Source organism: Galeopterus variegatus, unplaced genomic scaffold (genome assembly GCF_000696425.1).
Source record: "Galeopterus variegatus unplaced genomic scaffold, G_variegatus-3.0.2 Scaffold14812, whole genome shotgun sequence".
NCBI classification, from domain to species: domain Eukaryota; kingdom Metazoa; phylum Chordata; class Mammalia; order Dermoptera; family Cynocephalidae; genus Galeopterus; species Galeopterus variegatus.
Window position 1 is genome coordinate 11,229 of NW_007740923.1, and position 14,202 is coordinate 25,430.

Here is a 14,202-nt window from a genome sequence, read left to right on the forward strand (position 1 = left end):
AGGCATCTAAGTCAGGCAGAGGGCAGACAGTTGGCATTGTGGGGTAGGCAGAGAGGATAATATCTATTTTGGAAATGGTAAGTTGTTTACAAAGGCTGATTTGTAGTAAGTGTGTGTGTGCAAAAAAGAAGAATGCAAAAAATGAAGATAGAAAGTTGGGCTTGTATTAGATCTTGGAGAACCTGCTGTGGCCAGCTGAGAAGCTGATATTTGGTCTGAAGGAAGGTGATGGGTGATGGTATAGTGGTTGCAGCAGGTGTGTGAGGCATTGGGAGGAGATGCAAGAAAACAAGACAGTAATTAAGCAGGGTTTGTGTTTTATAAAGTTATCTCTAGAAACTGAGTGGAGGCTGCATTGGAGGGAGGAGTTTAAAGGTGAGTGTATAAATTAGGAGGTTGTTGTAGTAAACCAGGTAAGAAAAATGAGGGTCCAGNTGCTTGCTCATGTTTCTCCTTGGGTTCTTTGTAAAGATCAGAGCATAAACACATTATGTTTATATTACTATGAGTGTATCAAACAAATATACGGTATACAACAGTCCCTGTTTATTCAGGGTAGGTAGAAGTGACTGTTTCCTCCTTGTTTATACACATTCATACCTGAAGAGATGATTTCCTTGGGGGTCAAAACTGCCAGGTAGGATATATTCACCAATAAGTAAATCACAGTCACCCCAGAAATGGTAGTAATCAGAGATTTGGGAATATTTTTAGCAGGGTTTTTATCTCTCCTATAAAATGCAAATAAACTCATCAGAAAAAGGACACAAAATTGTAGAATTATTGACGAGTTCTTTGTAATAAAAAGAAGGAGAAAGTATTATTCAGGTCTCTGTTGCTCCCTCATCTGTTTGGGCTGATTCTGTTTTGTTCCTATATAAATTTTTTCCTGAAAGCTTGCATTTTTTACCAAAGTGCTAAAAGTCAAATTATTCCAATGATTTCATGATTCTAGGTTTATAGTGATGGAAAAGATTATTTGGTAAACAGCATGCCTTTTCAGACCACCTAGATATGTAATTTCACCCTTTTGTCTGACTAAGCAGTGGTTTGTCATCATCTTCTCTTTCTCCCAAGCAAACTCAGCTCTGAGGAAATTCCTTTCTCATCTTTCTTCGCAGAAATGAACTCTTCCTTTGTCACTTTGAAAGGATTTCTGCAGGCTTATATCAATATGAGGCCTAAAAAAGCACTCATATTTCTCTGACACAATGCACCGTGCAGTGAGAAAAACATCTCACCTCGGCTAATCTCCTATATTAAAATGACCACAGAGTCATTATAAGTAAGAAAAGTAGGAATGGAATGCAGGATCATATGGGATATGAATAAAACAACCATAGGAAATCAATTTAGAGTCCAATCAGGCAGTAAAAAGATTGAATCCATTCAAGTAGTGAAGAAAATTATTTGTAAGCCATGCAGAAGCAAAGAATTCTGTCAACCCAAAATCTGATTGGAGAAGGAATCAGGAAATGTATATATAAAATCAATTTCAGTTGATATGTGAGGTATTATGGTACCCTGTTGCTATAGCAATTCATTGTATGAATATGTTACAGCCTGTGCATATGTGATTTGGTGGTTTCTTCTGAGAAGCATGAAGTGCTCAGGTCACATGTCCTGGTTTTGAATCTTGGAAGTGTAAGTGACTACATCACAGTCTGAGATCTTCCACCTAGTGGCTTCAATCCCTGATATAGTGACTGGGATCCTGGTGGGTAAATGACTTATGACATAGGAAAGTGTAAGAGTCACTGATTGAGAGCCTAGATCCCCTCAACTGGCAGATGCTTCCTTCCATCGGCTTCTGTGAGTAATGGCTACTAATACTTCACACAGCTGAATGCATCTCCTAAGAATTGCCCTTGGTCCTTGGATGGATGAATGGGGAGGGGGAAGCTACTTTACATGGAGATGTCTGGAAGTTTGCATCCTTCCCTCAGAGGCAGCCCACAGCCATTTATTGACTGATATAAGGTATAAAAGCCAAACCGTAATGCCTCTAGTTGGGAACATTTTGTACTATTTTGTATTATTCCTACTCTAACAGTGCTGTTCAAAAGAAATACGATGTGAGCCACATATTTAATTTTAATATTTCTAGTGATTACATAAAAACAAACAGGAGAAATATGTCATAATAATAAATTTTATTTAACCCAGTATATCCAAGATGTTATCATTGCAACATGTAACATTTGCAAAAAATTATTAATGAGCTATTTGGCATTGTTATGTTCATTCAGGATTTTGATTTTCCATGTACATTTTATACCTATAGAACATCTCAATTTGACTAGCCACACTTCAAGTGCTCAAGAGCCACATGTGGCTAGTGGTTACCAGGTTGGACAATGCAGCTCTAGCATATCCCATAGGATCTGGCTGAGGCTAGATTTCAGCTGAAGCCACATCTTTGCTCATCTCCTCCTCCTACTGTGTCCTGCATCTTCCATTTCTCACAGGTATCTCTGGAGAGACACTAAATCACTTGCACAAGAATCTCCAACTCAAGCTCGCTTCTAGGAAACCCAGTATAAGATGGGAATGTTTAAAATTCAGTACAACAATGATCAGGTATATCAAGACCCATGATATTATTTATTTTCTACTAAATTGTACAATTTGTGCCAGTTATTTAAAGTGTTCATAATATTTATGAGAATTGGGCATGTTAGATAATCCAGAAAGATCAGCCTTGTTACTGAAAAAGTGAAATTTAAAATGAATTTTTAGTTGTGTGATTTTAAGTTGGTAAGTATGGGAAACCTCAAGTTTATAAACAGTAGTTGAATGTTCAAGAGAATTTGAAATTCATTATATTTGAGACAAAAATTTAGAATTACTGGACAGCCATAGAAAAGTTTTGCAAGTCAGACATTTAAAGTACTTAAAAACCAAATACATTTTATAATACAGCTAAAAAGATTTAAGGAACGAATTGTTTATAAATTGTGGATGAGGTCTTACTTTTTAGTGAAATTTAATATTTTCAATTTATTAATCAACCATTTGGAGTGTTTTTTTCTCTCTCTCATTGTGGCTTCTCCCACCTTCATGCACTCTGTAGGTTTCTCTCCTCTTCCCCTGAGCTCTAGCGGCCTCAGCTTGGTTGTCGTTGCTTTTTTATAGTTGCAAATTTGTTGGTTTGTGGAAGAGAGTGACACTGGGGACTGTCTATTCCTCCATCTTGACCAGATGTCTAACATAATCTGTTATAACTATAACATGTTTTTTGTAAGCTTGATGGTAACCATAACACAAAAACTTATAAAAGGCTTACTAAAAATAAATAGCAAGAAATCAAAATATACTGCTAAATAAGATTACTCAATGACAAAGGAAGATAGTAAGAGTGGAAAAAAAGGAAAAAAGGATCTACAAGACAATCAGAAAAAAATGTAGCAAAATGGCAGTAACAAGTCTCTATGTATCAATAATAACTCTAAATGTAAACAAATTAAATGACCCAATTAAAAGACACAGAGTCACTCAATGGACTGTAAAACAAGAGCCAACAATATGCTGCCTACAAGAAACTCACTTCACCTGTAAAGACACACATTGACTGAAAGTGAAGGGATGGAAAAGATATTTCATGCAAATGGAAACAACTAATAACAGAAGTAACTATACTTACATCAGATAAAATAGACTTCAATCCAAGAAAAGTAAAAAAAAAGATAAGGAAGGTCATTATATAATGATAAAAGGATCAATTCAATGAGAGAAAGTAACAATTCTAGATATATATGCACCCAATTCTGGAGCACCCAGTTATATAAAGCAATTACTATTAGACCTGATGGGAGAAATAGACTCCAACACAATAGTTGGGGACTTTAACACACCCTTTCAGCAAAGGACAGATCATTGAAACAGAAAATTAAACTGGAAGCATCAGAATCTCTACTCTAGTTTGATTGGACCTAATGGACTTATATAGAACATTTCATCCAATAGCAGCAGAATATACATTCTTTTCAGCAGCATATAGAACATTCTCTAAAATAGGCCGTATGTTAAGTCACAAAACAAGTCTCAGTAAATTTAAAATAACTGAAATCATACCAACTACCTTGTCCTACCACAATGGGATAAAACTAGAAATCAACAACAAAAGGGATACTAGAAACTGTACACATAACTAGAAATTAAGCAACATGCTACTAAACAATGAAAGGGTCAAAGAAGAACTCAAAAAGGAAATTAAAAAATTCCTGGAGATAAATGAAAATGAAAACGCAACATAATAGAACCTATTGTATACAGCAAAAGCAGGCCTAAGATGAAAGTTTACATCAATAAATGTCTACATCAAACAAGAATAAAGACTTCAAATAAACAACCTAACGTTACACCTTAAGGAACTAGAGAAACAAGAACAAACTAAACCCCAAATCAGTAGAAGGAGAGAAATAACAAAGATCAGAGCAGGAATAAATGAATTAAAGATTTAAAACAATCCAAAAGATCAATGAAACAAATAATTTGTTTTCTTTGAGAAGATAAACAAAATTGGTAAACCTTTAGCTAGACTAACAAAGAAAAAAAGAGAGAAGACCCAAATAAATAAAATTAGAAATGAAAATGGAAACATTACAACTGATACTACAGAAATACAAAGGATCATAAGAGACTACTATGAACAACCATGTGAGAACAAACTGGAAAACCTGGAAGAAATGGATAAACTCCTGGGCACATACAATTTACCAAGGTTTAATCATGAGGAATTACAAAATCTAAACAGACCAATAATAAGTAATGAGATTGAAGCAGTAACAGAAAGTCCTCCAACAAAGAAAACCCCAGGACAAGATGGTATTGCTGCCATATTTTGCCAAGCATTTAAAGAAATAATACCAATTCTTCTCAAACTCTTCCAGAAAGTTGAAGAGGAGGAAATATTTCCAAACCCGTTCTCTGAGGCCAACATTAACCTCACACCAAAACTGGAAAAAGATACAACAAAAAAAGAAAACTACAGACCAGTATCCCTAATGAGCACAGATGCAAAGATCCTTAATAAAATAGTAGGAAACAGAATCCAACAGTATATTGAAAAGATCATTCACCATGATCAAGTGGAATTCATCCTAGGGATGCAAGAATGGTTTGACATACACAAAGCAATAAATATGACACATCACATAAACAGAATGAAGAAAAATATATGGTCATTTCAATAAATGCAGAAAAAGCATTTGATAAAATGAGCACCCCTTCATGAAAACATTCAACAAATTAGGTGTAAAAGGAATGTACCTCAACAAAATAAAGGCCATGTACAACAAACCCATAGCTAATATCATACTGAACTGACAGAAATTTAAGGTTTTTCTTCTAAGATCATAGACCAATACAAGGATGCCCACTTTCTCTACTCTTACTCAACGTAGTACTAGAAGTTCTAGCCAGCACCAGAAAAGGCAAGAGAAAGCAATAAAGGGCATCCAAACCAGAAAGGAAGAAGACAAACTATCCCTACTTGCTGATGACATGTTCATGTACATAGAAAACCCTAAAAGCTTCACCAAAAAATTACTAGGATTAATAAATGAATTGAGTATAGTGGCAGGATACAAAATCAATACACAGAAGTCAATAGCATTTCTATATGCCAATTATGAAATAGATGAAAAAGAAATCAAGAAAGTAATCCCATTTACAATAACTACCCCCCCCAAAAAAAAATAAAGAAAAGAAAAACAGAGAAAACAGAAAAAAAAGAAATACCTAGGAGTAAATTAAAGCACAGAGGTGAAAGACATCTACTATGAAAACTATAAAACATTGCTGAAAAAAATTGAAGAGGACATAATAAACGGAAAGATATCTAATGTTCATGGGTTGGAAGAATTAACATCATCACAATATCCATATTACCCAAAGCAATCTACACATTCAATGCAATCCCTATCCAAATACCAATGACAATCTTCACAGAAACAGAAAAGTGATCTTAAAATTTATATGGAACCACAAAAACCCCATACAACTAAAGCAAGCTTGAACAAAAAACGAAGTTGGAGGCATCACACTTCCTGATATCAAAATATACTGTAAAGCTATAGCAAACAAAACAGCATGCTACTGGCATAAAAACAGACAGATTGACCAATGGAACAGAATATAGTGCCCAGAAACAAATCCACACACCTAACAGCCAAATGATTTTCAACAAAAGTGCCCAGAATATAGATTAGTGAAAGGACAGCCATTTCACTAAATGGTGCTGGGAAAACTGGATATCCACACGTGGAAGATTAAAACTTGACCCCTATCTCTAATCACAGAAATCAACTCAAAGTGGATTAAAGACCTAAATTTAAGACCCCAAACTATGAACCTACTAGAAGAAAATGTATGGGAAACACTACACAAAAATGGGAGTGGGCAGCACTCTGTTGAGTGATCCTACAAAAGCACTGACAGCTAAAGCAAAAATATCCAAATGGGACTACATCAAACTAAAAAGCTTGCACAGCAAGGGACACTACCAACAAAATGAAGAGATAACTTAATGAATGGGAGAAAGTGTTTGCAAACAACACGACTGACAAGAGGCTAACATGTAGAATACATAAAGAACTCAAACAACTCAACAGCTAAAAACTACATAACCCAATTAAAAAATAGGCAAATAATCTGAACAATCATTACTCAAAAGAAGAAAAACAAATGGCAGAATACATGAAAAAAAAGTTCAACATCACTATTTGTATTAGTCTGTTTTGTGTTGCTGTAACAGAAATACCTGAGACTGGGTAATTTATAAGGAAAAGATGTTTATTTGGCTTACAATTCTGGGACAGCTGCATCTGGGATGGGCCTCAGGCTGCTTCTACTCATGGTGGAAGGTGGCAGGCAGCTGGAGGGTACAGGCAGATCACATGGCAAAAGGAAGTGAGAGAGAGAGAGAGAGAGAAAGAGGGAGGAGGTGCCAGGGTCTTTTAAAAACCAGCTCTCATGGGAACTAATAGAGTGAGAACTCACTCACTACTCCTCCTCCCTCAGGGAGAGCATTAATCCATTCATGAGAGATCCACCCCCATGACTCAAACAGCTTCCAACACTGTCACATTGGGGATCAGATTTCTGCATGAGTTTTGGGGCGACAACACATTCAAACTTTATCACTAATCATCAGAAAAATGCAATTTAAAACCACAATAAGATATCTCACTGCAGTTAGAATGGCTATTATCAACTAGACAGAAAATAACAAATTCTGGCAAGGATGTGGAGAACAGGGAATTCACCTAATTCTTGGTGGGAATGTAAATTCGTACAGCTATTGTGGAAAACAGTATGGAGTTTCCTCCATACTGAACTTAAAATAGATTTATTCTATGACCTAGTGTGAAGAAAATGGAGTCAGTCTAGTCAAGCCTCCTCACCTCATATTCAGGTGGGTATGATTCAGCACATCTGTTGTAAACAAGTTACATAAGTGTAACTGCATGTGTGCTCATATACTCCCTGGCTCATTGCCACTATTGTATTCTTTTAGTATAAAAGGCAGTGGCTCTGAACTGCTGGCTGGTAGAGCTTGTGTCAGAATAAAGCATGTTTATTCTGTTACTGGCTGCCAGAATCTTTATTCAACTACCTGACTCACGACCTGGATCTGTGATTCAGCCTGACACCTAGCTATCCCATTACTGGTATATACCCAAAGGAAATGAAATCGATATATCAAAATGACACCTGTACTTTCATGTTCATTTCAGCACTATTCACAATAACCAAGAGATGGAATCAACCTAAATGCCCATCAACGGATGAATGGATAAATATGCTGTGCTATATAGACACAGTGGAATACCATTCAGCTATAAAAACAAATGATATCCTATCATTTGTAGCAACATGGTTGGAACTGGAAGCCATTATTTTAAGTGAAGTAGGTCAGACACAGGAAGACAAATACAGCATGATCTCACTCATATGTGGAATCTGAAAAAAAAAATATGGATGGTTCTCATATATGAAGAATGGTGACCAGAGGCTAGGGTGAGGTGCAGGAAGAGAAGTGGTGGACTAAAGTATACAAAACTGTGCTCTCTATGCTAAGTGAATCATAGTACAGTATATGCATGTATTGAAACGATACACTGTACCTCACAAAAATTTACAAATAAGTGTTAAAGAAAAAAATGAGTGTACCATTACTGGCACTAATCACAAAATAGGAGTGCCTTTCAACCCAATGTGACTGAGATGGTTGTGTTTGAGAGGTCTAGAAAAATTTTGTGAATCTATAAACTTTTTATTAGAGCCAAAGGTCGAAGCTTTCATTCAGAGGGTGATCATTCACTATCTTTGCTGAAAGAATAGCTTTTATCTTTATGAAGAACAAGTTCCTATCAGTGAGGATTTTTAAACACCAAAATGAGTTTTCAGTGGAAGAAAAAAAAAAATCTTCTTTTAGTGAAAGTACTAAACTAAGGTTATGGTAGAGTTAAATTTTTAGGGAATAGTAAAGAAAGCACATACACAGGCATATACACAGGAGATAAAAAGTAACATTAAGATTTAACTGTAAAGAAATGAAACCATAAAAATAGTAGCAGAAAATATATATTTGTTATTTGATTAAGTCAGGAATATCCTTCCAGGATTGTAAGAAAAGGAAGTAACCCAAATTAAAAGATCAACAGATTTAAATAAGTAAAATTATATAACTTCTTTTCATTAAAATAGCTCACATAAAATTAAAAGGCAAATAATGAATTGGGAAAACTGTTTGTAATGCATGACAGCAAAGAGTAACATTTAATGAAGTTTTATTTACATTACGTAAGATTTTAGGTAGGATATAGAAACTTATGTCCAAAAGAATTAATCATCTGGCAATGAAAAATACCTAGAGAAGAGTTTTTTGTTTTGGTATGTGCAAGATTCTGAAGTAACTGCAAAATTCCAGAGAATTACAGACAGGAAGATGGAGCTTTTAAAACTGTTCAAAGATCTTCTTCCGAAAGAGTGGATAGAGCGTATGCTATATACTCTTTCCAGTACAAGTCCCTGGAAGTCATATATTGTAAAATACGCAAATCTACTCTTAGAAATAAAAAAAGAGGACCTTCAATGAAATCTATGGCTCACTCGGGAGAGTGCGGTGCTGATAACACCAAGGCCCCGGGTTCAGATCCTATATAGGGATGGCCGGTTGGCTCACTAGCTGAGTGTGGTGTTGACAACACCAAGCCAAGGGTTGAGATCCTCTTACCGGTCATCTTAAAAAAAAAAAAAAAGAAATCTATGAATATTGAAAAATAGGTAAGATTTGAACCGAAACCATATGCAAAAATCAACTCCAAAATGGATTAAAGACTTAAGTATAAGACCTAACACTGTAAAACTTCTAGAAGAAATCACAGGAGAATTGCTCCAGGACACAGAATTAAGCAAAGATTTTATGAATAAGACCTCAAAAGCACAAGCCGCAAAAGTGAAAATAAATAAATGGGATTACATTAAACTAAAATGCTTCAGCACAGCAAAAGAAATAATCAACAGAGAGAAAAGAAAACACACAGAATGGGAGAAAATATTTGCAAGCTATGTATGCAACAGGAGGATAATTTCCAGAATATTTAAGGAACTCAAACAACTCAATAATAAGAAACCAAATAACCCAATTAAAAAATGTGCAAGAGAGCTCTATAGATATTTCTTAAAAGAAGATATACAAATGGCCACCAAGTATATGAGAGGATTTTCTCAACAAGACAAAAAAGCATTGATAATGTTAATAATTTATGAAAAAAATAAATTTGAGTATGTTAAATGGAAAATTATTTGTATAATGAAAAAAGCCAGAAACAAAGTGAAAAATAAAATGTATAGATTGGGAGGTAACATTTGAAATATATATAGGCAAGAAAGGATGGTATCCTGAATCTATAAAAAGTTACCACAAGTCAGTAAGAAAATGATAAAATAGGCAATTCAAAGATGAAGAGATCTGAATGGCCAAGAAAAGAAAGAACAGATACTTAAGCTCACTTTTTCAAAGGGAAATATAAATTAAATCATAATCAGGATAGATTTAAACTACGATTAAACTATTCAGATTAATCAGATTGACAAAAATTAAAAAGTCTGACAAACCTAGATATTGGAGAGTGTGCAGAGTAATGGGAAATCTTAACTCTATTGGTGTTACGATGATGGGAAGGAGTAATTTGGCAAAATCTAGCAAATATGAAGTTGCTTACTTTATGATCCAGCAGTTTCACTCTTAGATACATATTCAGATAAACTCTCAACACCTGTGCACAAGAAATCACTACAAAAATTCATGGTAACACTGTTTCTAATAGCAAACATGGAAAGAACCTAATTGGCCCTAAGTTAGGGAATGGGTAAAAGGTGATTTATTTCTATGGCAGAATACTATACAGCAGGTAGAATGAATAAAATAGTGTATGTTTATCAATTTAGATAAATTAAATAATACATTACTGAGTCAAAAAAGCAAATAGCAGAAGTATACGTAAGTACAGGCTCATGTTTTACTTTGTGTTTTTAAATTTCCATATATGGTATATATACACAAGCATACATACGTATACAAATGTATATCATTTACGGTAATTTAAAAACACAAAACAATTGCTGGCCATAATGCAGTATACTGGGACAACAAAAACAATCTATCTAATATAAAGCCTTTATGACTAGACATTTAAAAACATACTACTAAATAAAAGGAAATTACAAATGTAATTGAATAAGGAAATTAATTAATATAAACAATATGATCATTTCAATGGAGAACAAAAAGGTATTTGATAGTTTAGTAATTTTTCATGATTAAAAAAAGTCATAAGCTTGGAACAGAAGGAGCTATTTTAATTTAATAAAGGGCATCTTCAAAAAACCTACAGCAGTCTTACTTGGCATAACATTAAAAGTATTTCTGCTATTATCTAAAAATGATCCTCAGACCATGCACCATCATGATTGTAACTATATTAATCATCCTTAAACTTATTTCAAACTTCATTTAATCACAATAAAAGTCCCAACAGAAGCTTTTCTGAAACTCGAAGGTATCTCAAAATGTATATCATTTCAAAAATGATATTTTGAAGAACAAAGAGGGTGATTAGCCATATGAGATATATAAAAATATTATGAAACAATAATTATTATAAGTGTCATATTAATATAGACAAATCAATGGAAGAATCAAGATTCTAGAAATGAATCTTTGTAAATATAGAATTTAGTACAGCACTGCATAATGATGTTTCAGTCAACAATGGACTGCATATATGAGAGTGGTCCTGTAAGATGATACTGGCTATACCATGTGGCCCAGGTGTGTAGTAGGCTACACCATCTAGGTTTCTGTAAGCACGCTCTTTGATAGTTGCATAACTACAAAATCACCTAAAAACACATTTCTCAGAATGTATCCTTGTCGTTAAGCAAAGCATGACTGTATATGACACTGATGCCTTTTCAATCAATGGAAAAAGGATAAAGTATTTAATACATGGTAATGATTATTTGGCTACTTATTTGGAAAAAATGTAGTTAGATTTTTTCCCTCAAATCTCTTAGAAAACTAAATTTCAAATGGATAAAAAGCAAAAATGTAAAAGTCTAAAGCATAGGAATTATTAGAGAAAATATAGGAGTCTAAATTTTGACTTCGAAATAGGCATTTCTTAATAATATCTGCAAATCCAAAACAATAAAAGGACACTTTTGTAGATTTTCTAGTGTAGAATTAAAATTGTGGGTACTGAAAAAGATGCTATGGGCATAGTCAAAGAAAATCGATTGACTTGGAAAATATCTGAATATATTTTTTTAAAAAATTTCTGTACATCCAACTAAAAACCTTCTGCATAGTAAAGGAAACAATCAACAGAGTGAAAAGATAACCTATGGAATGGGAGAAAATACTTGCAACTAGTACAGCTCCAGGCTGTGATTTGTGAAACTCAGCCTTCACACATATCCGATATTTCTGTTCTGGACTCATGTGCCTTGTTACGGTCTGAGCTAGCTGCAAGGTGACTGCTGCAATAATTCATTTGTGCTAGGTAAATTAAAGCTTTATCGTTATTTGGAAAACCTTGATATTGGATTAAAAATTCATTAATTTCATTGCAAGAAATTTCAACATTACGTTTGTCAATTGAAAAATTAAAAAGTTAAAATTCTTAAAAATCATATCAGCTGTAAATTTTTAATAATCTATATGGGTGAGCAAAGTGCCTCATTGAACAGGACCATCAACAATTTTAGAAATTCGAGAATTGAGAATCTAAAAAAAAATCATCATTAAAGGTTTTCATAATATATCACAAAAATTTCAAGCATAAAATGGTGTTACATCTAGGAGAGCAAGCTCAAGTTTCTCATCAAAATGTTTGCAAAGATTTTGTTTGAAAGTTTTATACAAATTCAATATTTAGCATTATCCTTAACATTTTATGATTTATTTTCTTTTAATTTTATAAAGTAAATGAAATATAATGAATTATTTTCTGTTTAATCTTTCATTTACTCCAGAAAGTTGTGCAACTATTACCAATTCTCTTGGTACCATGACATCAGAGGGGGAAGCGTTGCCCCAGAGAAACAGCAGTGCATGAGCACAAGGCTCATGGTCATTGCACCACTCCCTGTAATTGAAAAAATAATCAGAAACACTTTGAGTGTTCACTAAAGTGAAATGCGGCAGTTAAAAGAATGAGGTCTTTTAGACCTACTGTGAAATCAAAATTAGGATGTGGCATTTTACTAATGCTGGTAAAATCTATACAAAACCATATAATATATTTTCTCAATGTAAATGAATGCATAGAAAATGGAGGGAAACCCACACCAAACTGCTGACTGTGGTTACTTCTGAGCAGGAGACAAGGTTTTGGGGGTAGTGGTGATATGAAGCATGATTGTTAAATCTGTGATTGTTTCATTTTTCTTTCTTTTTTGGGGGTGGGGGTGGTGGCTGGCCAGTACTGGATCCGAACCAGTGATCTTGGTGTTATAAGGCTGTGCTCTAACCAGCTGAGCTAACTGTTCAGCCCCATTTTTTACAAATAGATTATATTAATGTATTTCTTACATAATTAAAATTTAACTCAAAATGTCTCCCAAAACCCCTGCTAGAATCAAATTTGATACAATCTGACAGTACAGTGATCTTAATTTTCTTTTGAAAACTTTTAAAAATTCACAAGTTTTGTATAAGGAGCATGACCAGAAGAACACTAATTTCTACATATTCTATGAAAGTGATTATACGTGGAGGCTTCATGATGACCCTTTTGTACATAGCAGATTAGTTTTTTTTCCAAAAAACAAACAAATCAAGTATATCTTTCCCCATAGATTGTGATTAAAACTTTACGAATGCTACCAAAATTTTTCAGAAATGGATTTATCTGCTAAGTTGATCAGGATTGAAGAGCCAGAATATGCAAAAAATCCCTGGAGAAGGGCTTCAGCAACCTGTGAAGCATTAGGAAATTCAGCGTCCAAAGCATTCTCAAACCTAGCCAGGTTCTCCTTTTTCCCAGTCACCAACGGTGCAATCCCAGTTATGGAGATGAAACAAAGAACAGCCATCTTCACCAAAGTACTGATAGTCTGAAACCAAGCCACTGTTACCATCCCTTGAGCATTTAGAATTCCCAGTGACCACAACATAGTCAAAGCTAGACATTTCTTCGGTAGCTCTGGAGCTGGGCATCCGGCATAGAAAGGCCGAATTATATAGCTAGATATTAACAAGTTTAGAGCACCTATTCCTAAAGAAAAAGCAAATAATTTGATCCAAAGACTGAGGAAAGCAACAGAAGATCCAAGAGATCTTTTGAGGAAATAATAAGGTGCTCCACTTCTAGGGAAGGTGGTCCCTAGCTCTGCATGACAGAGAGCTGTGATCATATTCAGCAAGGCACAAGCAGCCCAAATACTCAGGGAGACAGGTATGTTCAGTGAGGAGTATTTCAACACCCCTTTAAGAGACACAAAGATTCCTGACCCTATCATGATACTAAGCAAGAAAATGTTTCCATGGAAGAATCCTATTTCTCTCGAGAGTTGCATGCTTTTTTGCCTTTTCCCATTTTTTTAAAAATACCGCAAAATAATTTCAAAATGTTATAGTGATTGCCAGTTTTTATACATTTCCCCTTTGATTCTGCAACATGCTCTCTT

The 14,202-nt window shown here is 34.4% G+C and overlaps 1 protein-coding gene across 1 annotated transcript in view; it reads right to left on the minus strand.

The window, feature by feature from the left end:
- Positions 1-14,091, minus strand: part of LOC103582075 (solute carrier family 7 member 13-like) — a gene marked incomplete at its 3' end in the record, with an annotated part of 16,883 nt that extends 2,792 nt beyond the window's left edge. The window contains 2 exon segments of the mRNA XM_008563759.1: positions 601-732; positions 13,425-14,091. Of these exon segments, the coding sequence (XP_008561981.1) occupies positions 601-732; positions 13,425-14,091 (799 nt within the window).
- Between the last annotated feature and the right edge of the window lie 111 nt (positions 14,092-14,202).